The 25,445-nt window shown below is 47.9% G+C and overlaps 1 protein-coding gene across 1 annotated transcript in view; it reads right to left on the bottom strand.

The window, feature by feature from the left end:
* The window catches only part of CPT1A (carnitine palmitoyltransferase 1A), an 89,897-nt gene that overhangs the window by 34,558 nt on the left and 29,894 nt on the right, over window positions 1–25,445 (bottom strand). The window contains exons 4-9 of the mRNA XM_024255747.3: window positions 21,601–21,772; window positions 18,142–18,243; window positions 13,345–13,482; window positions 11,280–11,357; window positions 9,215–9,322; window positions 7,729–7,816 (exon numbers count right to left, since the gene is read on the bottom strand). Of these exons, the coding sequence (XP_024111515.1) occupies window positions 7,729–7,816; window positions 9,215–9,322; window positions 11,280–11,357; window positions 13,345–13,482; window positions 18,142–18,243; window positions 21,601–21,772 (686 nt within the window). The remainder of the gene's footprint in view (window positions 1–7,728; window positions 7,817–9,214; window positions 9,323–11,279; window positions 11,358–13,344; window positions 13,483–18,141; window positions 18,244–21,600; window positions 21,773–25,445) is intronic.

The following is a 25,445-nucleotide window of genomic DNA, read 5'->3' as shown; positions in this document are numbered from 1 at the left end:
TCGGCTCACTGCAACCTCTGCCTCCTGGGTTCAAGCTTCTCCTGCCTCAGCTTCCTGAGTAGGTGGGATTACAGGCACCTGCCACCACGCCCGGCTAATTTTTGTACTTTTAGTAGAGACGGGGTTTCGCCATGTTGGCCAGGCTGGTCTTGAACTCCTGGCCTCAGGTGATCCACCCGCCTCGGCCTCCCAAAGTGCTGGGATTACAGGTATGAGCCACTGCGCCTGGCCTCCCCGCTCTCATTTTTAAAATCTTTACCAAACCAAGGATGGAGGAGACCTGCTTTGGTTTGCTGAAGTTTTCCTACCAGAAACTTGGACCAAACGGCATTTGGAGCCTTCGCTTTAAAGTCACAAACAAGACAAGAATGCACACCATGACTATGTATATTCCACATTACACTCAGGATGCTGGCTGGGCAGTAAAATAAGAAACAAATAAAAGATAAAGGATTGAAAGGGAAATATCAAAGGTGTCATTTGCAGCTATGATTAGCATGTAGAAAATCCAAGAAAACCTATCAGCTGTTTAAGCCAATAAGAATACAGCTGGGTAGTGGCTGGATGCAGTGGCTCACGCCTGTAAACCCAGCACTTTGGGAGGCCGAGGCAGGTGGATCACGAGGTCAGGAGATCAAGACCATCCTAGCTAATATGGTGAAACCCCATCTCTACTAAAAATACAAAAAATTAGCCGGGCATGGTGGCATGTGCCTGTAGTCCCAGCTACTCAGGAGGCTGAGGCAGGAGAAGCTTGAACCCGGGAGGCGGAGGTTGCAGTGAGCCGAGATCGTGCCACTGCACTCCAGCCTGGGCGACAGCAAGACTCTTGTCTCAAAAAAAAAAAAAAAAAAAAAAAAAGAATACAGCTGGGTAGAAACACAGTTTATAAAAACCTTTCATGTTCCTATACCCCAGGGCACAGGCTGAACTGTGCCCCCCCATTCATATATTGAAGTCCTAACCCCAGCACCTCAGAATGTGACCTCATTTGGAGATGGGGTCTTTAAAGAGGTATAAACATAAAGCAAGGTCATTAGGGTGTGCCTGAATCCTATGTGACTGCGTCCTTTTAAGAAGAGGAGTTTAGGGTTGGGCGCGGTGGCTCACATCTGTAATCCCAGCACTTTGGGAGACCGAGGTGGGCAGATCGCCTGAGGTCTGGAGTTCGAGACCAGCCTGGCCAACATGGTGAAAACTTGTCTCTACTAAAAAATTACAAAAATTAGCCAGGTGTAGTGGCGGACACCTGTAGTCCCAGCTACTTGGGAGGCTGGAGCAGGAGAATCACTTGAACTCAGGAGGCAGAGGTTTCAGTGAGCCGAGATTGTGCACTGCACTCCAGCCTGGGTGACAGAATGAGACTCAGTCTCAAAAAAAAAGGGAGTTTAGGACACGCACAGAGGGACGACCATGTAAGGACACAGGGAGCAGATAATTATCCAAGGAGAGAGGCCTACAGAAGGAACCACCTCTGCCGACACCTTGATGTTGGAGTTCCAGCCTCCAGAATTGTGAGAAAATAGCTGTCTGTTGCTTAAGCCGTGTAGTCTGTGGTATTTGTTATGGTGGCCTGAGCAAACTTACATGCTGCATAACCAACAACTTGAAAATATTCTTGAAAAGGAACAAAACAATAAAGGTGCTTAGAAACAGCTCGAACAAATGATGTGCAAGACCTTTATGGAGAAAAGTATGACATTTTATTAAAATTGCCTAAAAAACAAAAAAGGGGCCAGGCGCAGTGGCTCATGCCTGTAATCCCAGCACTTTGGGAGGCCAAGGTGGGAGGATCACTTGAGGCCGGGAGTTTGAGATCAGCCTAGCCAACACGGCAAAACCCTGTCTCTACTAAAAATACAAAAATTAGCTGGGCATGGTGGCACATGCCTGTAATCCCATCTACTAGGGAGGCTGAGGCAGGAGAATTGCTTGAACCTGGGAGGTGGGGTTTGCAGTGAGCCAAGATTGCACCACTGCACTCCAGCCTCGGCAACAGAGTGAGACTCAGTTTCAAAAAAACAAAAACAAACAAACAAAAATAAAAAATAAAAGCAGAATGTCTGGAATATATAAAGACTTTCTACAAATCAATAAGGAAAAGATATACACCCATTTTTAAAAAATATACAAAATATATGAACAATATTCTCAACAGAAGAAACCCAAGTGTCCAGTTAACATTTTAAAAGTTGCTAACCCTTTTGGCAAAAATGAAGGGAAAAGGGTATTTTATAGATTGCTGGGGACGCGAAAGTTGGTAAAATCACTTTGAGGGTAATTTGTCCATGCCAGTAAGACTGGAAATGTCCACCAGGGCAGCCGGCAAGCCAATTCTAGGTGCCTGCTCTACAGACGGTTTAACCAATGCACGCAGGGGAGAAACATACACAGAATTCACTGAGCGTCACTTAGAAAGGAAAACAGGAAAGAAAGAAAAGCGTTCACTTACTGGAATTGTTTTGATACTATAATGAAGTACACCATAAATGTCAATAATGATTGTACTGGAGTGGTGAGATTAGGGCTGTATCTTCTGCTAAAAGATTTTCTAAATTTTGGTAGTAATTCCATTATATAGCAATATATATTATTAAATAGAAAAATGACAGAACTTAAGACCCTTAAGATAAGTCTTTCCCTTTTTTTTATTTTGGGGAATTTGAATGGCCTAATTGGTGAGGATTGTGACTGATGGGATCCTCCGGTGGGGACATCTGAGAAAGGGGGTGGGGCTTTGCCCACTGATCACCAAGGAATGGTATTGCACACGGTCATATACATTTACATTTCTTTCTTTATTTTTTTGACAGGGTCTTGCTCTGTCACCCAGGCTGGAGTGCAGTGGTGTGATCTCAGCTTACTGCAACTTCCTCCTCCCAGGTTCAAGTGATTCTCCTGCCTCAGCCTCCTGAGTAGCTGGGACTACAGACATCTGCTACCATGCCTGGCTAATTTTTGTGGGGTTTTTTTTTTTGGTAAAGGTGGGGTTTCCCCATGTTGGCCAGGATGGTCTCGAACTCCTGACCTCAAGTGATCCACCTGCCTCAGCCTCCCAAAGTGCTGGAATTACAAGCGTGAGCCACCGCGCCCAGCTTCTGACATTTACATTTCTTTTTCTGTTTTTCTTTGTCTTTTTTTGAGACGGGGTCTCTGATATAGTTTGGCTCTGTGTCCCCACCCAAATTTCATCTCGAATTGTAATCCCCACACGTTGAGGGAGGGACCTATAATCCTCACGTGTCAAGGGAGCGGGTGTTTGGATCATGGGGGTGGCGGGTGATGATTGGATCATGGGGGTGGAGGGTGATTGGATCATGGGGGTGGCGGGTGATTGGATCATGGAGGTGGCAGGTGATTGGATCATGGGGGTGGCGGGTGATTGGATCATGGAGGTGGCAGGTGATGATTGGGTCATGGGGGTGGAGGGTGATGATTGGATCATGGGGGTGGAGGGTGATTGGATCATGGGGGTGGAGGGTGATTGGATCATGGGGGTGGAGGGTGATTGGATCATGAGGGCGGCTTCCCCCACGCTGTCCTCGTGAGTGAGTGAGTTCTCACGAGATCGGTGGTTTTATAAGTGTTTGGAAGTTCCTCCTTCACCCTTCTCTTTCCTTTCCATTTGTGAGGAAAGTGTCCGCTTCACCTTCCACCATGATTGTAAGTTTCTGAGGCCTCCCCAGCCATGCAGAACTGTGAATCAATTAAACCTCTTTCCTTTATAAATTACCTGGTCTCAGGTATTTCTCTACAGCAGTGTGGAGAGGGACTAATATAGTCTCTCTCTGTTGCCCAGGCTGGAGTGCAGTGGTGCCATCACGGCTCACTGAGGCCTCAACCTCCTGGGCTCAAGCGATCCTCCCGCCTCAGCCTCCCAAGTAGGTGGGACTACAGATGCACCACCATGCCCAGGTAATTTTTTTTGTATTTGTTGTAGAGATGAGGTTTCACCATCTTGTCCAGACTGGTCTCAGACTCCTAGACTCAGGCAATCCACCCATCGCGGCCTCCCAAAGTGCTGGGATTACAGGCATGAGCCACCACTCCCAGCCTTTGTGTTTACATTTCTTTCATTCCCAGTGATGTTGAATGCTTTTCTATAACTCATTAAACATTCCTCCTTCCAGGGATGCCCATCATTTCCTTTCCAATTAGGATCTTCATGGTTTTCTGGCAGATTTATAAGAACTCTTTATATATTAACCCTGTTCTCTGTTGTGAGCACTTACCCTCAATTTTGTTATCTACCTTTTCAAACAGTTTGAAGTATTTTTGAAATATAGAAAACTAAAATCTTTACATTACAATATTTGGGTTTTTCCATTGTTATAATGAGTTGAGCTGTGTCTCCCCAAAAGATATGTCCATGTTCTAGCCCTGGTACCTGTGAGAACCTTATTTCTTAATCGGAAGTAGGATTTTTTTTTCTTTTTTTGAGACAGGGTCTCATTCTGTCACTCAGGCTAAGTGCAGTGGTGTGATCACAGCTCAGTTCACTACAGTCTCCACCTCCCAGGCTCAAGTGATCCTCCCTCCTCAGCCTCCTGAGTAGCTGGGACCACAGGTACACGTCACTATGTCCAACTAATTTTTGTATTTTTTGTAGAGATGGGGTTTTGCCATGTTGCCCAGGCTGGTCTCAAACTCCTGGGCTCAGGTGATTTACCCACCTCAGCCAGGCATGAGCCACATCTGGCCTGGAAATAGGGTCTTTGCTGATATAGTTCAATATTAAGATAAGGTCATACTGGACTAGGGTGGACCCCAAATCCAATGACTGTTGTCCTTGTAAGAGAGACACACAAACACAGAGGTGACGGCCAAGGTGACATGGAGTCAGAGATCAGAGTGATGTGTCTACAAGCCAAGGAGCACCTGGACCCCCCAGAAGCTGGAAGAGGCATAAAGGCCTCCCCCAGAGCCTTCAAAAAGAGCATGGCCCTGCTGACACCTTGATCTCGGACTCTGGCTTCCAGAGCTGTGGCAGAAGAAACTTCTTTCATCTTAAGACGTCCAGTTTGTGGTCATTTATTCCAGCAGCCCCAGGAAACTGATTCAGGTATCATGCTCAGAATGGCTGTCCAGGTACACTAAGTAACTAGGTTTTATCCCAGCATTTCCCTTGTTTATTGATTTATTTTATTTTTATTTTATATACATATTTTTTTGAGATGGAGTCTCTGTCACTCAAGCTGGAGTGCAGTGGCATGATCTTGGCTCACTGCAACCTCCACCTCCCAGGTTCAAGCAATCCTCCTACCTCTGCCTCCTGAGTAGCTGAGATTACAGGTATGCGCCACCACACGCAGCTAATTTTTGTATTTTTAGTAGAGATGGGGTTTCACCATGTTGGCCAGGCTGGTGTCGAACTCCTAACCTCAGGTGATCCACCTGCCTCGGCCTCCCAAAGTGATGAGATTACAGGAATGAGCCTTTGTGCCTGGCCTCCCTTGTTTATTTTTTTAAACACATAAATATTTACCTCCTGGAATCACTGTCAGTGTAGGCCGCATGTCTCAAACTTAAATGATCTTAAGGACGTCCCTATACCACGGTGCTGACTGAGAGCAGGTGACAGCCTCCCCAAGACACCCTGACCTGCTTCCCTTTGGGGACACTGCCTGCCCTGGTCAGTGAAGGGGCAACTGCCCCTCCAATCAGGGGGACACTGTGAGAGGATGGAGAGAACCAACTTCACTTTCCTCCACCTCGTTGCCTAACTGCCCCAGGACTGCTGTTGGCCAACACATCTGTTTTTCACGTGTTGAGCTGCAGGACAATGGACGACAGCGTGTGGCAGGAAGGCAGGAGGGGTTTAGCCAGAAACACTGTGAAATCCGTGAACACACATAGAGTGGGTTCTTTTTTGTTTTTTTGAGATGGAGTTTCGCTCTTGTTGCCCAGGCTGGAGTGCAGTGGCACAATCTCAGTTCACTGCAAGCTCCACCGCCCATGTTCAAGTGATTCTCCTGCCTCAGCCTCCCAAGTAGCTGGGATTACGGGCGCCCACCACCATACCTGGCTAATTTCATATTTTTAGTAGAGATGGGGTTTTGTAGACCAGTAGTAGGCTGGTCTTGAACTCCTGACCTTAGGTGATCCGCCCACCTCGGCCTCCCAAAATGCTGGGATTACATGCGTAAGCCACAGCGCCTGGCCAGAATGGGTTTTTAGAGAACCTCTGAAGGCAGGATCAGAGGAAAGGGGAGAATCTGCTTAGGAAAGCCCACTCAGAGGCCAGCTTTTGTGCAAGGATACAGCAAAGGCTCCCCAACGACCACCACAGTGCACACTACTGACTAGGGCTTAGTCTGGAATATTGACTAGGGCTTGGTCTGGAATACTGACTAGGGCTTGGTCTGGAATACTGACTAGGGCTTGGTCTGGAATACTGACTAGGGCTTGGTCTGGAATATTGACTAGGGCTTGGTCTGGAAGGACTGGGCTGCAACAAGACACTCAAAACTGCGGGTCAGGCCGGGCGCGGTGGCTCACACCTGTAATCCCAGCATTTTGGAAGGCCGAGGCGGGCGGATCACCTGAGGTCAGGAGATTGAGACCATCCTGGCTAACACGGTGAAACCTGTCTCTACTAAAAATGTAAAAAATTAGCCGGGCGTGGTGGCAGGCGCCTGTAGTCTCAGCTACTCGGGAGGCTGAGGCAGGAGAATGGCACGAACCCGGGAGGCAGAGGTTGCAGTGAGCTGAGATCGCGCCACTGCACCCCAACCTGGGCGACAGAGCAAGACTCCGTCTCAAAACAAAACAAAACAAATCTGCGGGTCAGCTCTGGCCCTTTCCAGCCAGCTTCCCAAGCAGCCCCGAGGCCCGCCCATCATACAGGCCTGCCATGGTGGTCTTGGGCTGTAGCTCATCAAGTGTCTCTGGGTAGTTCCCCATCCACAGGCACCTGGGGAAATGGATGCCATGGACAGCACAGCCTGGGCCCGGGCCTGGCCTGGATGTTCCCCACGGTGCCTGTTCTCCCTCCCTGTCATTCTCAAGGACGTCCCGGTTTGGACGGTGGCTTATGTGGCCACCCTGCCCAGGTCAGGCAGCTGATAAAGGAGTGGCTGGAACACAAATCCACCTTTCTGAGCACTACCCAGTGTGCGTTCCATCACAAACCCTGCCTGTGAGCCGGAGCAAAACGCCCCTGAGAAATCCATACTCAGGAAAAAACACTCAGCTGTGCATGACTCACGCCTGTAATCCCAGCACTTCGGGAGGCCGAAGCGGGCGGATCACTTAAGTCCAGGAGTTTGAGATCAGCCTGGGCAACACGGCAAAACCTCATCTCTATAAAAAAATGCAAAAATTAGCCAGGCATGATGCATGTGCCTGTGGTCTCAGCTACTGGGGAGGCTAAGATGGGAGGATTCCTTGAGCTCAGGAGGTGGAGGCTGAAGTGAGCTGTGATCATGTCACTGCACTCCAGCCTGGGTGGCAGAGAGAAACCTCATCTCAAAATAAATAAATAAATCAAACACTCTATAAGACAGTCGACAGTCTTCAACCAAAGAGTAATTAAAATCTGGAAATGAGTCAACGACAGTGTCCAGGCCTAAGAAAGACAAAGGAAATTCAGCAGAAGGAAAGTTCACCAGCCTACAATCTCAGGAAGGGTCAGCAAAAATCAATTTGGCCCCTTTGACACTTCCTAATTCTGAGCACAGGGATGGAAAGTGCCGATTCCCCAGGGAGTCCCGAAGAAGCTTCACTCACCTGTCTCCTCTCCTGGGATCCGGGAAGTATTAAACATCCGCTCCCACTGAGCGGAGCAGAGTGGAATTGTGGATCCCAAAAGACGAATCTGTAACAAAAATATATTTCAAACCAACAATGAAAATCCCACAGAAGAAAAGCAGCAAGTTGGCCGGGTGTGGTGGCTCATGCCTGTAATCCCAGCACTTTGGGAGGCCGAGGCGGGCGGATCACGAGGTCAGGAGATCGAGACCATCCTGGCTAACACAGTGAAACCCCGTCTCTACTAAAAATACAAAAAAATTAGCTGGGCGTGGTGTCAGGTGACTGTAGTCCCAGTTACTTGGGAGGTTGAGGCAGGAGAATGGCGTGAACCCGGGAGGCGGAGCCTGCAGTGAGCCGAGATCGTGCCACTGCACTCCAGCCTGGGCAACAGAGCAAGACTCTGTCTCAAAAAAGAAAAGAAAAGAAAAGAAAAGCAGCAAGCAGCAAGTTAAGACCACATGGAAATGCTGAATGTGTTTTCTGTGCAAATTGCTTCGTTTGACTTCCTCTTTTCCAATGGTTCCCTGGAATGACTCGTTGGGGGGACTCATTAAACCATGCCAGGGTGCAACTTCCTGCACAGTTAAATCCTAAATAACACATTCTAATTGATTATTGATAACTGACACTTAAAACCAAAGAAATATTCCGGGAAGAAAAGGCTTGTTTCTTATGAGCAACTCACCAGCTAGTATTAGTTCAAAAACATCAAGGGCTTCTCCGAAGGGCAGATTACAGAACTAAAGTACAACAGATGTATATTCATTTAGGAGACACAAGGAGAATTAAATCTCAAAATAATTAGGCTGGGTGAGAGAAACTAGAATTTAGAAAAAAAGAGTGCATACTGTATGATTCCACTTACATAAAGCTTTAAAAATTGCAAACTAATCTAGAGTGACAGATAGTACTGGGGGGTCCAGGACCAGATGGGAGGGAGAGATGACAAAGGGCAGAGGGGTTTTTGGGTTGACTGATGTATTCACCATCCTGACTGCAGTGATGATGGTTTCTCAGATGCATCAATATACACACATCAGAAGTTATCAAACTCTACACTTTATTTTTTATTTATTTATTTTTTTTGAGATGGAGTTTCACTCTTATAACCCAGGCTGGAGTGCAATGGCATAATCTCGGCTCGCTGCAACCTCTGCCTCCCGGGTTCAAGCGGTTCTCCTGCATCAGCCTCCCGAGTAGCTGGGATTACAGGCGCGTGCCACCACGCCCAGCTAATTTTTGTATTTTTAGTAGAGAGGGGGTTTCACTATGTTGGCCAGGCTGGTCTTGAACTGCTAACCTCAGATGATCTGCCTGCTTTGGCCTCCCAAAGTGCCAAGATTACAGGCGTGAGACACTGGGCCCGGCCACAAACTGTATATTTTAAACATGTGCAATATGTCAATTATATCTCTGTAAAGCTGTTTGAAAATAATTTTTTTAAAGCAATTTGTTTGCCTACTGGTTTGATTTCCTCCCGGTCCAGTTTCCGCCTGTAAAGCAGGATGGCATGGATGGCGTTGCCAGCTCTTGCTGCCTGAATGTGAGTTGGAAGGATATACAGCAGATCCTGAAAAGCGAAAAAGGTGACATGGAGAGAATTTGCATAGGGAAAGATAAGCAAATTTAAATACATCACAGCACATCCTGCACGCTGTCACAATATTTCTAGAGATGCATCAATATACACACATATTCGGTTACATCTGCGATGCTACAAAATAAATGGTAATTTGATTTTCTACACTTTGTCTTTGACTTTGTAAATGTTTTATGAGAACATAAGTCCTCTAAAACTCTTGGGCTATTAAAGATAACTATTTGTACCAAATACCCTCATATAACACAGAGAAAGGAAAGCAAAAATTAGTCGGGGAGCAATTAGACAATCATGAAGTTTTCTGGAAGAGACACAATGAAAGGTTGAAATAATTGTTTATATACAGCTGTGTGTGCAGCTTTCTAAATTTTGAGACCCTGTTCTAAATGTCTACATTTTCCACAATTGGAAGAAAAGGCCAAGGAACACAGGTCTAACCTACATTTTGGAAGAGTCTATGTCCACACCATGTCCCCATTGATGCAGAAAGTGCCTCTGTTTGTGGGAAATAAACACAGGTCTCCTGGCGGAAAGGGCATCAGATAAATAGCTCATTTCCAAATAGAGCAGGAAAAGAAGTTCTACGGACTACACTGACGGTTTTTCTTTCAGTCTGAGATTATTTCAGATGGGAAAAAAAAAGTTAAGAGAAAAAGAAAGGAAAATTTTGAAACGAAGAAAAACAGAAAGAAAAAGCAAATGATAGGCCGGGTGCTCACGCCTGTAATCCAGCACTTTGGCAGACCGAAGCGCATGGATCACCTGAAGTCAGGAGTTTGAGACTAGCCTGGCCAACATGGCGAAACCCCGTTTCTACTAAAAATACAAAAATTAGCTGGGCGTTGTGGCAGGTGCCTGTAATCCCAGCTACTCGGGAGGCTGAGGCAGGAGAATCGCTGGAACCCGGGAGGCGGAGGCTGCAGTGAGATGAATTGCACCAGTGCACTCCAGCCTCCGCGACAGAGCGAGACTCTATCTCAAAAAAAAAAAGAAAAAGTAAATGATTAAAAAATAAATGAGGGAAAAAAATAAAAGGAAGTGAAGGAATGGAAGGAAAAGGAAAGAGAAGAGTTCCATTTGCCAGTTATTAAAGCAGTGGTCGAGAACCCAAATCGAGGGGCCTTCTAACCATCCATGCTTTGAAAGACAAAGCCCAGGAAACCAGAAACTACCGTCGACGCACATCCCTCTGGTGTCTCAGAAAACAGTAGGGTGAAGTGCAGCGCGCTGGTGGCAGGATCTTGGCCAACCCACTGTCCCTGAGCTCTAGGGGTTCTGCAGGGATCTTAAGGCTGCTGTGGCACTAAGTTCCAGTGCTAAGCCATAAAAACAGCAGGACAGGCTGGGCACGGTGGCTCACACTTGTAATCCCAGCACTTAGGGAGGCTGAGGCAAGTGGATCACCTGAGGTCAGGAGTTCGAGACCAGCCTGGATAACATGGTGAAACCCTGTCTCTACTAAAAATACAAAAATTAGCCAGGCGTGGTGGTGGGCACCTGTAATCCCAGCTACTTTGGAGGCTGAGGCAGGAGAATCACTTGAACCCGGGAGGCGGAGGCTGCAGTGAGCCAAGATTGTGCCATTGCACTCCAGCCTGGGGGACAAGAGCAAAGTTCCATCTCAAAACAAAACAAAACAAAACAAAAAAACAGCAGGACAGGTACAGCACAGTGGGGAATTCCTGTTTGCCAGAAACTTATTTTTGCAACCCAAATCCCCCTGCCATAGCAGAGCACCCTGGGCTACTAGGCTAATACTGAAGGGTACTCACAGGGTCCTCCGGCCTGGAAGCAGGACAGAGAGGAGCATGAGCCAATCCCCAGAGCTTTCCCAGGCCGTCCACAGGCCTGTGAAGACACCACCTCTGTGGACAGACCCGCCGCCCCACCGTCCTCGTCAGACAGCAGCCCGGGCGGGGGGACTCACCATGGCATAGTAGTTGCTGTTCACCATGAGCGGCCCTCGTCCTCGGAGGTAGATGTACTCCTCCCACCAGTCGCTCACCTAGTAGGCGCAAACACCAGACAAACCCGCAGACTCAGCAGGGGCCATGCAGGCTCCCTGGCAGCAGCCCAGAGCCGCGGGGAAGGGCAGGCAGTGCTTTTGGCAGACATTTCGGCGTCTAACGGGGGCCATTCCAGAACAGGGAACGCAGTCCTAACTAGACGGAATGCGACACCGTGGGAAATGAAAAATGTTCTTTTTAAGTTGAGACAGGCAGAAAGAAGGTACATCACCTTCATTTTGTAGATGGTTCAAAAGGGACAAAAAAAGCCAAAACGGGAGGACTGCTTGAGACCAGGAGTTCGAGACCAGGCTAGGCAACATAGCAAGGTTCTAGATCAACATTCAAAATAAAAATAATAAATAAAATAAAAATTTAAAAATGTTTAAAAGATCAAATGGAAAGGAAATCATAAACGTTTGACTGCTAACATGTTTTAAAAACCAGTACTATGGGCTAAGCATGGTGGCTCACACCTGTAATCTCAGCACTTTGGGAGGCTGAGACAGGAAGATTGCTTGATGCCAGGAGTTTGAAGCCAGCTGGGCAACATAGCAAGGTTCCATCTCTCCAAAAAAAAATTTAAGAAATTAGCCAGGTGTGGTGGCTCACGCCTGTAGTCTCAGCTACCTGGGAGGCTAAGGCAGGAGGGTCACTTGACCCCAGGGGTTTGAGGCAACAGTGAGCTATGATCATGCCACTGCATTCCCGCCCGGGCAACAGAGCAAGACTCTTTCTCAAATAAAAGAAAACAGAAACAAAGGCCAGGTGCGGTGGCTCACGCCTGTCATCCCAGCACTTTGGGAGACTGAGGCAGGCTGATCACTTGAGGTTAGGAGTTCCGGACCTGCCTGGCCAGCATGATGAAACCCCATCTCGACTAAAAATACAAAAATTAGCCAGGAGTAGTGGCGGGCGCCTGTAATCCCAGCTACTCAGGAGGCTGAGGCAGGAGAATTGCTTGAACCTGGGAGGCGGAGCTTGCAGTGAGCCGAGCTTGCTCCACTGCACTCCAGCCTGGGTGACGAGTGAGACTTTGTCTCAGAAACAAAAGAAAAGAAAAGAAAACAACAACGAAAAAACCAATGTTATGCAAAATTGCTCCACAGACTGCTTGTCTTCCTGCTTCCCAGGTCTCCCTGAAGAAGCCACCATCCCAGTCCGTGGCACTAACCTGGCATTCCGCAGGGTGTTGTCTCTATTCCCTGGCACATGTGTCCTAAGGCCACCCAGAGGCAGTGCCCCCCAACCACCTCACAGCTGCTGTCCCTTCACAGCCTGCTGGACCCAGGGATCGCTTCCTTTTCAGCTTTGTGCTGAAACACACGTACCTACAGAACAGTGCCCACGCAAGGGTCTCATGTGCGGAGAGCTGTGCAGAGAGCTAATGTTTACCAGTCCAGCACACCCGTGTAGCCAGCGAACATGCCCGGCCCCCTGGGGCTCGAGAGACCCCTCCAGGCACTGCCCATCCACCCACGATGCAACCTCTAGCACCACCTGCTGGTTCTGTCAGGGTCACTTTGGACACCTTCTCTTCCGTGTTAGTTGTTCCTCAAAGCTAGATTCCCTCCCTTGCTTTGTCTGCTGGAGGCCTGCTCTTGCCCCCCCAGCACGTGGAAGCCCAGCCAGCTCCCCGCACACAGGGTGCCAGCTAAGACGCTTCATTGGAGGAGATGCTCCTGGGACCACCGGGCCACACTCAACCCCAGGGAGGGGCATTCAGCACCGCCCTATCCCACACCATCCCTGCATCCACCAGCGAGCTCGGGAAGGATGCCCTTGGAATCAAGATAAACCAAAGAGGAGGATGGGAGCAGGTCTCTGGGGCAGCATGGCACTGCTGCAGGAGAAACAGCTCACAGGAGGACTCTCTGGGGAAGAGGGAATCAAAACTGTCGTTTCAGCCCTGTTATCCCTGCCCCTCAAAATTAGCGTCTTCATATAGAAAAATTTCATCAAGAAAAACTGTGTATACAGACTTACGTAATTTGTAGCCCACCAGGATTTTAACTTCAAATACCACTGTAATCTTGGTCCAAGACCGACAGCAAAATCTTGAGCAAGTGCCGTCATCCGTTTGAAGTCTTCTTCCTTCATAAGAGGCCTCACCGACTCTAGATACTGGGATTATCGGGAAAAAAAAATCACCCAAGTTAAAACATATTAATCAAAGCCTATGTTTGCCTCACTTGTGCCTTAGGAAAAGTTCTAACACATTGAAAAGGTTTTAGGCTGGGCATGGTGGCTCATGCTTGTAATCCCAGTACTTTGGGAGGTCAAGGCCAGTGGATCGCTTGAGCTCAGGAGTTCAAGACCAGCCTAGGCAACATGATGAAACCCCATCTCTACAAAAAAAAAAACAAGACAAAAATTAGCTGGGCATGGTGGTGCATGTCTGTGGTCCCAGCTACCTGGGGGGCTGAGGTGGGAGGATCGCTTGAGCCCAGAAGGTTGAGGCTGCAGTGAGCCATGATCACGCCACTGCACCCCAGCCTGGGCAACAGTGAGACCCTATCTCAAAAAAAAAAAAGAAAAAGTTTAGACTCTTCCCCCAAGTTGGTCTTGGCAGCCCTTAGACAGGTAAACTCCCTTCAATGCTAAATGGTGTCATAGGGTATAATGATAATTTAACAATTAAACTTTTTCTTCCTTTATTAGCTTTAAAAGTGTCCCAAATCCTACATCACCAGAAAATCACCATTAAATTTTTAGAATTTAAAATAAATTCTAGATATGACATGAAAAGTTAACAAGGAAATTTCAAGAATGTCTCTTATCTATTATTTGGCCCTTAATAAAAGATCTGTTCTGACCTAAGTAAGCTTTGATGACTTGTGATGGTGACCATGAGATGCTGCAGAGTCATGCTGAGAGCTGGGTGCTGGGGCTGGGCAGGTGCTCAGGCAGCAGGATGGGAACGAGCGGCTGGAATAGGTCACGGAACCAGGCCAAGGCCAGTGCCCCAGGTTCAGGGTTTCCAGCCCCCACCCCGCCTCGTCCTTTTACATGTGCTACTTTGGTTGAACAAATGCTCAGAGGTGGAAACACAGAGAGCAATTGTTTAAAAAGATACTCAAAAGCTTCTGCTACACACCTAAGCAAGCTCTTACAGAAAGTAACACTGGTCAGGTGTGGTAGCTCACACCTGTAATCCCAGCACTTTGAGAGGCTGAGGTATGAAGAGTGCTTGAGCCCAAGCAATCTTGACCAGTTCAAGACCAGCCTGGGCAACAGAGTGAGACCCCCCGTCTCTGCAAAAAAAAAATACAAAAATTAGCTGGGCGCGGTGGCACGTGTCTGTGATCCCAGCTACTTGGAAGGTTGAGGTATGAGGATCACTTGGGCCCAGGAGTTCAAAGCTGCAGTGAGCCATGATCACACCACTGCATTCCAGCCTGGATGAGATGCTGTCTCCCCCAGCAACAAAAAGTAAAACTGTTGCTAACCCCATAATTTATCATGAAATATTTTAATCCGACAAGTTGTTTGTCTGCTGTAAAAAACAAAGCTTGGTGCAACAGTAATCTCTCTATAGTCCCTCCCTGTACATTGAAAAGTAAGACCCCACTCCCTTAAAAGGGCCACCTGTGGCTGGGCACGCTGGCCAACCCCAGCACTTTGGGCGGCTGAATCAGGAAGATTGCTTGAGCCCAGGAGTTCAAGACCAGCCTGGGCAACATGGCAAGACCCCGTCTCTACAAAAAAGTATTTGCAGGCATAGTGGTGCACACCTGTGGCCCCAACTACTTGGGAGGCTAAGGCAGGAGGATCACTCGGGCCCAGGAATTCAAGGTTGCAGTGAGCTAAGACGGTGCCACTGCATTCCAGCCTGGGCAAGAGAGTGAGACTCTGTCTCCAAAAAAAAGGGGGAGGGGGCAGGTGTCAAGCATCTTGAGGCTTATTCAAAGTAAAATGCCCATGAATGAGACAGAAAATCATGCCCTGAATGAGCTGAAGTGGAACCCTGAGCTACGCAACACAGACAGAGGTCACTGAAGGTCAAGCATCTCACGCTCACCCCATCCTGCCAGTGGAACAGGGGCTGTCAACAGCCCTGATTTGCAAGTGTGGGCACAGAAGAGGAGAGATGGGGTGGGCCAGATATGGTGGCTTGTGCCTGTAATCCCAGTACTTTGGGAGGCCGAGGTGAGCAGATCACTTGAGGTCAGGAGTTCGAGACCAGCCTGGCCAACATAGTAAAATCCTGTCTCTACTAAAAATACAAAAATTAGCCGGGCATGGTGGCACACACCTGTAATCCCAGCTACTCGGGAGGCTGAGGCAAGAGAATTGTTTGAACCTGGAAGATGGAGGCTGCAGTGAGCTGAGATCATGCCACTGCACCCTAGCCTGGGCGACAGAGCAAGACTCTGTCTAAAAAAAAAAAAAAAAAAAAAGGAGAGATGGGAAGAAACTTACCAAGGCCAACAGGACTCAATAACCAAGGCTGGATTCAAACCCTCAGGGATTCAATAACCAAGCCTGGATTCAAACCCTTAGCCCGAGAAGTTTCTGCTTATTATAGTTTTAAAAATGGGGTCCCAGGATGTGGAAAAACTAAAGCACCCATGCACTGCTGGTTAGAATGCAAAATGGTGCAGCTGCGTGAGAGTCTCGTTGTTCCTCAACGAGCTACCACGGAATTCCCATGAGCCAGCAATTCCACTCCTGGATACATCCCCAACAGCGGATGAACAGGTCAATAAACTGTGGTCCTTCCATACGATGGAATATTATTCAGCCGCAAAAAGGGATAAAGTTCATCCATGCTACAACATGGGTGAACCCTAATGACATGCTAGTCACACAAGGCCACGTGATTCCATTTATGTGAAATGTCCAGAAGAGGCAAATCCATAGAGACAGACAGGAGATTAGTGGTTCTGAGGCGCTGGGAGAGGGAGGTAGAAGGATCGGGAGTGACTGCTTAGTGGCCATGAGCTTTTGGGTGATGAAAGGTCCTGGAACGAGACAGCAGTGAGGGCTGCGTGACATTATAAATGTACTTAGTGCCCCTGAACTGTACACTTGAAAATGGTTAACAGTACAATTCATGTTGTGTACATTTTACCATAATTTTTCTAAAAAGAAAGAAATGGAGCTGCTCCCTCTCCTTTTGTTCAATTAAAGAAAAAAAAAGACCGAAGCAGGTAGATCACTTGAGCTCAGGGGTTCAACACCAGCCTGGACAAGATAGTGAAACTCTGTCTCTGGGAAAAAAAAAAAAAAAAAAATAGGGCCAGGCATGGTGGCTCACACCTGTAATCCCAGCACTTTGGGAGGCCGAGGCGGGCAGATCACGAGGTCAGGCGATGGAGACCATCCTGGCTAACACAGTGAAATCCCGTCTCTACTAAAAATACAAAAAAAAATATTAGCTGGGCATGGTGGCGGGGGCCTGTAGTCCTAGCTACTCGGGAGGCTGAGGCAGGAGAATGGTGAGAACCCAGGAGGTGGAGCTTGCAGTGAGCCGAGATCGCGCCACTGCACTCCAGCCTGGGTGACAGAGCGAGATTCCTTCTCAAAAAAAAAAAAAAAATTGCCATATGTAGTGGCATGCACCTGTAGTACCAGCTACTCAGGAGGCTGAAGTGGGAGGATCATTTGAGCCCAGGAAGTCGAGGCTGCGGTGAGCCAAGATTGCGCCACGGCACTCTAGCCTGGGCAACAGCATGAGACTCTGTCTCAGAAAAAAAAAAAAAGAAAATGAAAAAGAAATGAGTAGTTTTGAGGATGAAATGATAGGCTTTCTAGGTAGTGCCTTGCCCCTAGGGGCCTGGCTTTGAAGTGGGGCTGGTGTGTCAAGAAGCACCCTGTCCTCAGACCGGCTAGAAGCTGACTATCACCCCACCCTCAGCTGGTGACCCTCGCCAATCAGATCAAAAACATTTGCCACCCAGCAACAGATGAACGGATAAATAAAATATGGTCTAGCCATGCAATGGAGTACTATTCAGCCATAAGAAAGAAGGAAATTCTGACACAGGCTGCTATGTGGATGAACTTTGAAGACATTATGCTGAGTGAAAGAAACCAGTCACAAAAGGACAAATATGATATGATGCCACTTATATGAGGTCCCTCAGATTGGCAAATCCAGAGGCAGAAAGTAGAAGAGAAGTTACTAGGTGGGGGGAGAGAAGAATGGGGAGTGACTGCAATCATTTAATACAATGTTGTATTTAGCAATTATCTAAAATAGCAAAAACTGGCCTGGCACAGTGGCTCATGCCTATAATCCCAGAACTTTGGGAGGCCGAGGCAGGTGGATCATTTGAGGTCAGGAGTTCAAGACCAGCCTGGCCAACATGGTGAAACCCCGTCTCTACTAAAAATACAAAAATTAGCCAGGCGCGGTGGCGGGTGCCTGTAATCCCAGCTACTCGGGAGGCTGGGGCAGGAGAACTACTTGAACCCGGGAGGTGGCGGTTGCAGGGAGCTGAGATTGTACCACTGCACTCCAGCCTGGGTGACAGAGGGAGAGTCCATCACAAAAAATAAAATAAAATAAAATAAAATAAAATAAAATAAAATAAAATAAAGCTTTAAAAAATGTACCAAGCAGTTCCTCTATGAAACCTGACACTTTAAAAAAACACCTAAGATGCAGCAGTGATGCATTGGGGGGAAAAAAAAAAAGAGTTCCTATGAGAACCCTACCAGGCACACCACTGAAGGCTACCTGAGCCAAATGACAGTGACCTAGTTCATCATAATTAAGACCTAAGCCTTAATCCACAGATGGCTGACATTTCAGTGTGAGGCCTAAGCCACACCTACCCTGTTCACAGTGTCTTTGACAGCCGGGACCGGCAGGCGAGGCAGCGATGTCTGGAAGCTGTACAACATGGGTTTTCGGCCTGAAAAGATCTTGACCATACCCTGAAGAGAGAGAATTATATTTTCAGTCTACTGCCATACCACCCTGAAGGCACCTGTTCTCTTCTGATCTCGGAAGCTAAGCAGGGTCGGGCCTGGTTAGTACTTGGATGGGAGAACTACAGTTTCAAAGACAAGGCTACGCTAAAGATCCGAAGCCACTTTTCCTGTGCGCACAATGTGCCAACCACTTACTGATTTCCTGTGTCGATTTATTCTTCATCTTGTCCGTCCTCTCCCCGCCCCATACTTACAGGTTCTAGCAAATAAATATATGACCCCACCCTCCATGCCAATAAAAACCTGGGCAACATGGCAAAACCCCATCTCTACAAAAAATTAGCCAGGCATGGTGGCATGTGCCTGTTGTCCCAGCTACTTGGGAGGCTGAGGTGAAAGGATTGATTGAGCCTGGGAGGGTGATGCTGCAGTGAGCCGTGATCACACCACTGCACTCCAGCCTGGGTGACATAGTGAGACCCTAAGTCAAAAAGCAAAACTAAAACAAACAAACCAAAAAACCAGGTGGAATCAAAGCCAAGCCTGACAGAGGCCGTGAGATGTCGCTGCCAGCGTCATGACTGGCCAGGACCCTGACCGTGCTTCTGCACCTAGTGTGAGTCTCACCCCACCTCCTTCTGCAAGGCTCTTAGTTTCAGGATGGGCTCCAGGCTCTAGGAACAGTAAGGAGGATCAACGTGCCTGGCCCTGAGCCAAGCCGAGGGGAAGCAGTGTCTTTCCTTCAGTCATTCCCAAGCCTCCCAGAGGGCACATCTGTGGCCCTTGGTTTTAGGCTAGATGATCAAGCCTGCATAATAACCAGTCACCTCAATGCCAACCAAAACAAAGACAGTCCTCGGGCCTAGGCAGGGAGTCCTGGTACTGCAGGGTGTTGGGACTCCGCTGAACCTCAGCTGCGAACCCACCATAGGGAGTGCCCTTTAGCCTGCTTTGCCAAGCGTGGGAGCCACCCCTGAGTCTCTTCTAGGTGTTAAATTCTGCTTCTCTAGAAATCAGAAATTTTATATCCAAATGGTAGAAAATTGATTTGAGAGAAAAAATTGGTTTGGCTGGGTGCAGTGGCTCATGCCTGTTAATCCCAGCACTTTGGGAGGCCGAGGAGGGGGGATCATTTGAGCCCAGGAGCTCGAGACCACCTGGCCAGCATGGTGAAACCCTGTCTATTAAAAATACAAAAAATTAGCTGGGCGTGGTGGTGTGTGCCTGTGGTCCCAGCTACTGTGGAGGCTGAAGTGAGAGAATCACTTGAGCCCGGGAGGCGGAGGTTGTAATGAGCCAAGATTGCACCACTGCACTCCAGCCTGGGTGACAGAGCAAGATGCTGTCTCAAAAAAAAAAAAAAAAAATTGTTTGACAAAGAGCGGAGTCCCAGTGTGTGGTGGGCACTGCAGTGACTCCCATGCTTCTCTCACAGGCAGGCTTCCCCAGAGGTTGGGACAGCAGCCCAGTCCAGGCAGGCACCACTGTGGGGGCCACCCTGAGGCGACCGAGCAGAAGGGCCCCGGGGCCAAGGTCGGGGCAGACAAGAAACCAAAGCAGACCCATGGCTTCGTATACACTGGCTGACCCACAGAGCAGCCCCATTCGAGAAAAATTCTGCAGAAAATGTTCTCACGATTACCTGGTCCATTGGAACCATTTAGGCCACTTGGCAAGACAGGGGTGAATAAAGCAGATGTTTCTTTACACATATCTGGCCCCAGAGATCCCGGTTGGGCTTGAGGTGCCAAGCAAAGCCCAAGGCCCAGGGCCATGACTACAACGGGCAGATAGTACATGGGGCACACGCCCGCCTGCAGGCGGTCACAGGGGCCCCAGCCCCCCAGACGGAGGCCTCGAAAGTCCAGAGACGATGCTCATCTTGGAGGGTTGATTTTCAGAAAAACTAAGCCCATAAATTTTTTTTTTTTTTTTTGAGACAGGGTCTGGCTCTGTCCCCTAAGCTGGAGTGCAGTGACGCAACCACAGCTCACTGCAGCCTTGACTTCCTGGGCTCAAGCGTTCCTCCCACCTCAGCCTCTCGAGTAGCTAGGATTACAGGCATGCACCACCACGCCTGACTAATTTGCCTGGCTAATTTTTGTGTTTTTAGTAGAGACAGGGTTTTGCCATGTTCCCCAGGCTGGTCTCAAACTCCTGAGCTCAGGTGGTTCACCGGGCTTGGCCTCCAAAAGTGCTGGGATTACAGCCATGAGCAGCCGTGCCCAGCCCCCATAAAAACATTTAAATTGAGGCTGGGTGTGATGGCTCATGCCTGTAATCCCAACACTTTGGGAGGTCAAGGTGGGCCGATCACTCGAGCTCAAAAGTTTGAGACCAGCCTGGCCAACAAAACCCCATGTCTATTAAAAATACAAAAATTAGCCAGCCATGGTGGTGTGCGCCTATGGTTCCAGCTACTCAGGAGGCTCAGGTGAGAAAATCACCTGAGCCTAGGAAGTCGAGGCTGCAGTGACCCCTGATGGTGCCACTGTACTCCAGCCTGGGCAATAGAGCAAGACCCTGTCTCAAAAAGAAAAAAAAAAAAAAAAAGCTGGGTACAGTGGTTCACACCTGTAATCCCAGCACATTGAGAGGCCAAGGCAGGATCACCTGATGTCAGGAGTTCAAGACCAGCCTGACCAACATGGTAAAACCCCGTCTCTACTAAAAATACAAAATTAGCCAGGCATGGTGGTGCATGCCTGTAATCCCAGCAACTTGGGAGGCTGAGGCAGAAGAATTGCTTGAACCTGGGAGGCAGAGTTTGCAGTGAGCTGAGATCACACCATTGCACTCCAGTCTGGGCAACAAGAGTGAAACTCCATCTCAAAAAAAACTAAAATGAAAAAAAAAAAATTAGAAAAACATTTAAATCATGAAATTTGGACAAGCATCCACATATATATGGCAAAGCCATTACCTTAAATAAGGGACCCTTGGGCTGAGGGCCAAAGCAAGCTGGGGGAACATTCCAGAAGCTAAGTCCGAGTCACGGGAGCCTGTCCGAGGGGTCAGCTAAGGTAACCATTTAATGCCTGACAATAAGTGAGTCAAGAACGCTACAAAGAACTGGATGGACAGCACTTTTATTTGATGAATGACCTGAACTACAAACCGAGCAGACCTCAATATAAAATGCTGCAGGTCTCACTAATGTTACGAAAGAGAAGCACTCTTTGGCCCCTGCTTTTGTGTCATGGTGACTCAAACCTCTCCAGCCATTCAAGGTTGAGGCCCAAGTCACCAAGCAAGCATCGAGGGAGAAAAGGTCGCAGGGGTGTCCTTCCTCAGGGGTGTCCTTCTTCCCAAAGCCCAAACTGTCCACCCTCCTCCACAGCCAGAGGGACACGCAATTACCATCCAGATCTTGGTGGCGCGACTCATCTTGCCGTGCTCAGTGAACATCCACCCGTGGTAGGAGAGCAGCACTTTCAGGGAGTAGCGCATGGTGACAATGAGGGCCACCCACAGCCCGGTGCCAAACAGTACGCCGCTGACCACGTTCTTCGTCTGGCTGGACATGCAGTTGCTGTGGAGACAGACCCAGACAAGGGAGGCTGTGCATGAGGCCACACGGTGCCACCGACACCACCGGTGACACCACAGACGCCACATGCTGCAGGGCCCAGCAGCCTGCCCCACGTACAGCCGGGAAAGTCAGAGAGAGAGCACTTGCAGGAAGTGAGCTCTTAAAACACTCATGGGCCCTCTCCTCCTCACCCCAAAACCAATCACGCCGAAAGTAGCTGGCAGACCCAGGCGCCCGGGGCAGGCCTGTATGCTCTTTTCCCAGAGGTCCCTTCAGCCCGATCTGCTCGGGTGGCCTCGAAACCAACCAGGGCTAATTTGTGTCTTCTGGAAAAAGACACAGCTTTCTCCAGGGCCTCAGGACCAACGGCAGAGGGGATGCTGTGAGGCCGACCTGTGCCTCCCCGGCAGGTGTGCAGGAGATTCTGGGCCACTTTCTTCAGCTCTTGATGAATTTTTTTCTCTCGAACTTACTTTTAGATGTAATCCTAATCTCAAATTATTTGTTACAACTGTTACCTCCAGTATTTATATCAAAAGAGCTTGTTTTTGACTTAGGCATATTTAACACAAATAAAGAAACGGACTCTGTAAAACGGTCATGTAAATATTCAACTTAAATACAGGAAGTGTTTTTGTTTGTGAAGGAAGGTAGTATATATTATGCTAAAGATGGGACTTTAAAAATGAGATGAAATGCAGCTTTTTTTTTTTTGAGACAAGAGTCTCGCTCTGTTGCCCAGGCTGGAGTGCAATGGTGCGATCTTGGTTCACTGCAACCTCCACCTCCCAGGTTCAAGTGATTCTCCCACCTCAGCCTCCTGAGTAGCTGGGATTACAGGTGCACACCACCACATCCAACTAATTTTTGTATTTTTTGTAGAGATGGGGTCTTGCCATGTTGCCCAGGCTGGTCTCAAACTCCTGTCAGGTGATCCACCTGCCTCGGCCTCCCAAAGTGCTGGGATTATAGGTGTGTGCCACCGTGCCTGGCCAGAAATGCAGCTATTTTGTGGTTTGTTTTAGTTTTGGTTGTTTTGGGAACTGCAAAATATTTTTTAAATGAAAACTATTTAAGCATGCTTCAAATGATTAAAACACCAATATGTATAACCTAAAGGTGTCCCTAATATTTGAAAAGCACTAATTTGGCCAGGTGCAGTGGCTCAAGTCTATAATCCCAGCACTTTGGGAGGCCGAGATGGGTGGATCACTTGGGTCCAGAAGTTCGAGACCAGCCCTGGACAACATGGCAAAACCCCATCAATACAAAAATAAAATTTAAAAAAGAAAATAAAATAAGAAATAAAAAATAAGAAATAAAAATAAAAAATAATAAATATTTCTTCAAAATGAGAAATAAAAAAAAGAAAACCACTAATTTAACACTGTATGATATTTAAGTGGACAAAAACAAATTATCTTCAAAGTTATATACTCTCGCTCCAAAATGTATATCTTTCTATAACCCGTGAAATCTAGCACTGGAGTTGAACTGTAGTCTCTTTTTTAAACCTATACACTCTTTTCTGGTCATCTAACCTATAAACAAACTTGGGTTTAGGGATTTAAGAAGCTATTTTTTAGATAATCTACATTTTAGATTACTGAAAGAAAAGACCTATATACTTACTTGATTTGCAAAAATAAAAATATTTTAGCATAAACAAACAAATGACACATTCAAGATTTTTAAAAATATAGACATAGAGGCACTTAGATAAAAAATGTTAGCAAAAAGCCTTCTTTGAAAGGACATGCTCCTTACAAGGCTGTCGGGGACAGACTCAGAGACAAACCTCACATGACACGTATGACTCCACTTTTTTATTCTTTCTTTTTTTTAAGAGATAGGGTCTCACTATGTTGCTCAGGCTGATCTTGAACTCCTGGGCTCAAGCAATCCTCCTGCCTCAGCCTCCCAAAGTGCTGGAATTATAGGCCACCGCGCCCAGCCTGACTCCACTTTTGAAGGCAGCGGCCCAGAGATACTGCAGATCCCCTCCAGGACAGGAAATGGCCCATGAGGCTGGAAGACGCTGGCCCTTAACCCGGCCTTTCTAAATTTAGGCCAGGGATGGCCCAGTTTACCAAAATAGGTTTAAGAGGTACAAAGAAACAAATCTTACAAAGATTATTAAGGGCTTTAAACAGTCAACACTTCTAAATATAATCCAGTTTTAAGAGAGCGCCTACACTAGAGAGTAAATTAAAGATCTGGCCCAGGTGCAGTGGCTCACACCTGTAATCCCAGCACTTTGGGAGGACGAGGTGGGTGGATCACTTGAGGTCAGGAGTTCAAGACCAGCCTGGCCAACACGGCGAAACCCCATCTCCACCAAAAATACAAAAATTGGTTGGGCATGGTGGTGTGTGCCTGTAGTCCCAGGTACTCAAGAGGCTGAGGCAGGAGAATCACTTGAACCCGGGAAGCGGAGGTTGCAGTGAGCCGAGATCACACCACTGCACTTCAGCCTGGGCAACAGAGTGAGACTCCATCTCAAAAAGAAAAAAAAAAAAGATATTCATTAACCCTATGAGAGAATGAAAAGTACGCAGGAACAGCTCCACGTGCAAGGCTCGGAGGCAGCTATCCACTGCAGGCCTGCAGGTCCTAGGACCTCAAGGAAGAGAGCAGCCAGGCCTGCTCCGAGCGCCCAGGTCTGCCAACTGCTTTCTGAGTGACAGCAATGACAGCAGTCCCCAGGCAGACAAGGAACCTGGCAGGCATCCCAGCCAGGCATGCTTCTGCTAAAATGACTGGGAACTTTTATGATGTTTCTTGCAGACACTTATAGAGGCCTGAGCCAGCGTCCCTGAGCTACCTCAAGGTCTCAAGGTTGCAAGCAACTCAGCTGGACACTTGATGACTCTGGAGGATCCAGGGGCTTCCTGGAGAAGGAACAGGATGTGGAGGGGTCCTCTGCAGACCCTTCGCAAAAAGAGGGTCAGGAATCAGGGCACCTGCTCAAGCTGTCATCAGGAGACTCAGACCATTAATCTGCTTAATCTTTTATTTCTAGTCATCAGAATCAAGGCTGGGCACGGTGGCTCACACCTGTAATCCCAGAACTTTGGGAGGCCGAGGCAGGTGGACCACCTGAGGTCAATAGTTCGAGATCAGCCTGGCCAACATGGTGAAACCTCATCTCTACAAAACATACGAAAATTAGCCAGGCATGGTGGCGGACACCTGTAATCCCAGCTACTCAGGAGGCTGAGGCAGGAGAATTGCTTGAACTGGGGAGGTGGAGGTTGCAGTGAGCCGAGATTGCACCATCGCACTCCAGCCTGGGCAACGGAGCAAAAACTCCATCTCCAAAAAAAAAAAAAAATCAAATTCAGCCGTTAACTGTGAGTGAGTTTTCGTTTACGTCCCTTTTTCTGCCAGTTTATTTTCTTATTTCTTTCTGATTAAACAATATTTATATGCAAACAACCCGGAAGGCGTGACTATAAGGATCCAGAGCTTCGTTTTTTAGCTTAGCCCAGACCCGGCATTGTGCCTTCACCTGTAACTCCGGGCCCCAGAACAAAGCCCAATTATGAGGAGTTGGTGGCTATTATTGCCCTCAGGTGATCCACCCACCTCGGTCTCCCAAAGTCCTGGGATTACAGGTGTGAACCACTGTGTCCAAATGGCAAAAATGCCATTGGTGTAAACAAGCAGCACA

Source organism: Pongo abelii, chromosome 9, assembly GCF_028885655.2.
Source record: "Pongo abelii isolate AG06213 chromosome 9, NHGRI_mPonAbe1-v2.0_pri, whole genome shotgun sequence".
Classification (NCBI taxonomy): Eukaryota; Metazoa; Chordata; class Mammalia; order Primates; family Hominidae; genus Pongo; species Pongo abelii.
The sequence above is the reverse complement of the archived record's forward strand: the minus strand, read 5'-3'. Positions and strand labels throughout refer to the sequence as shown.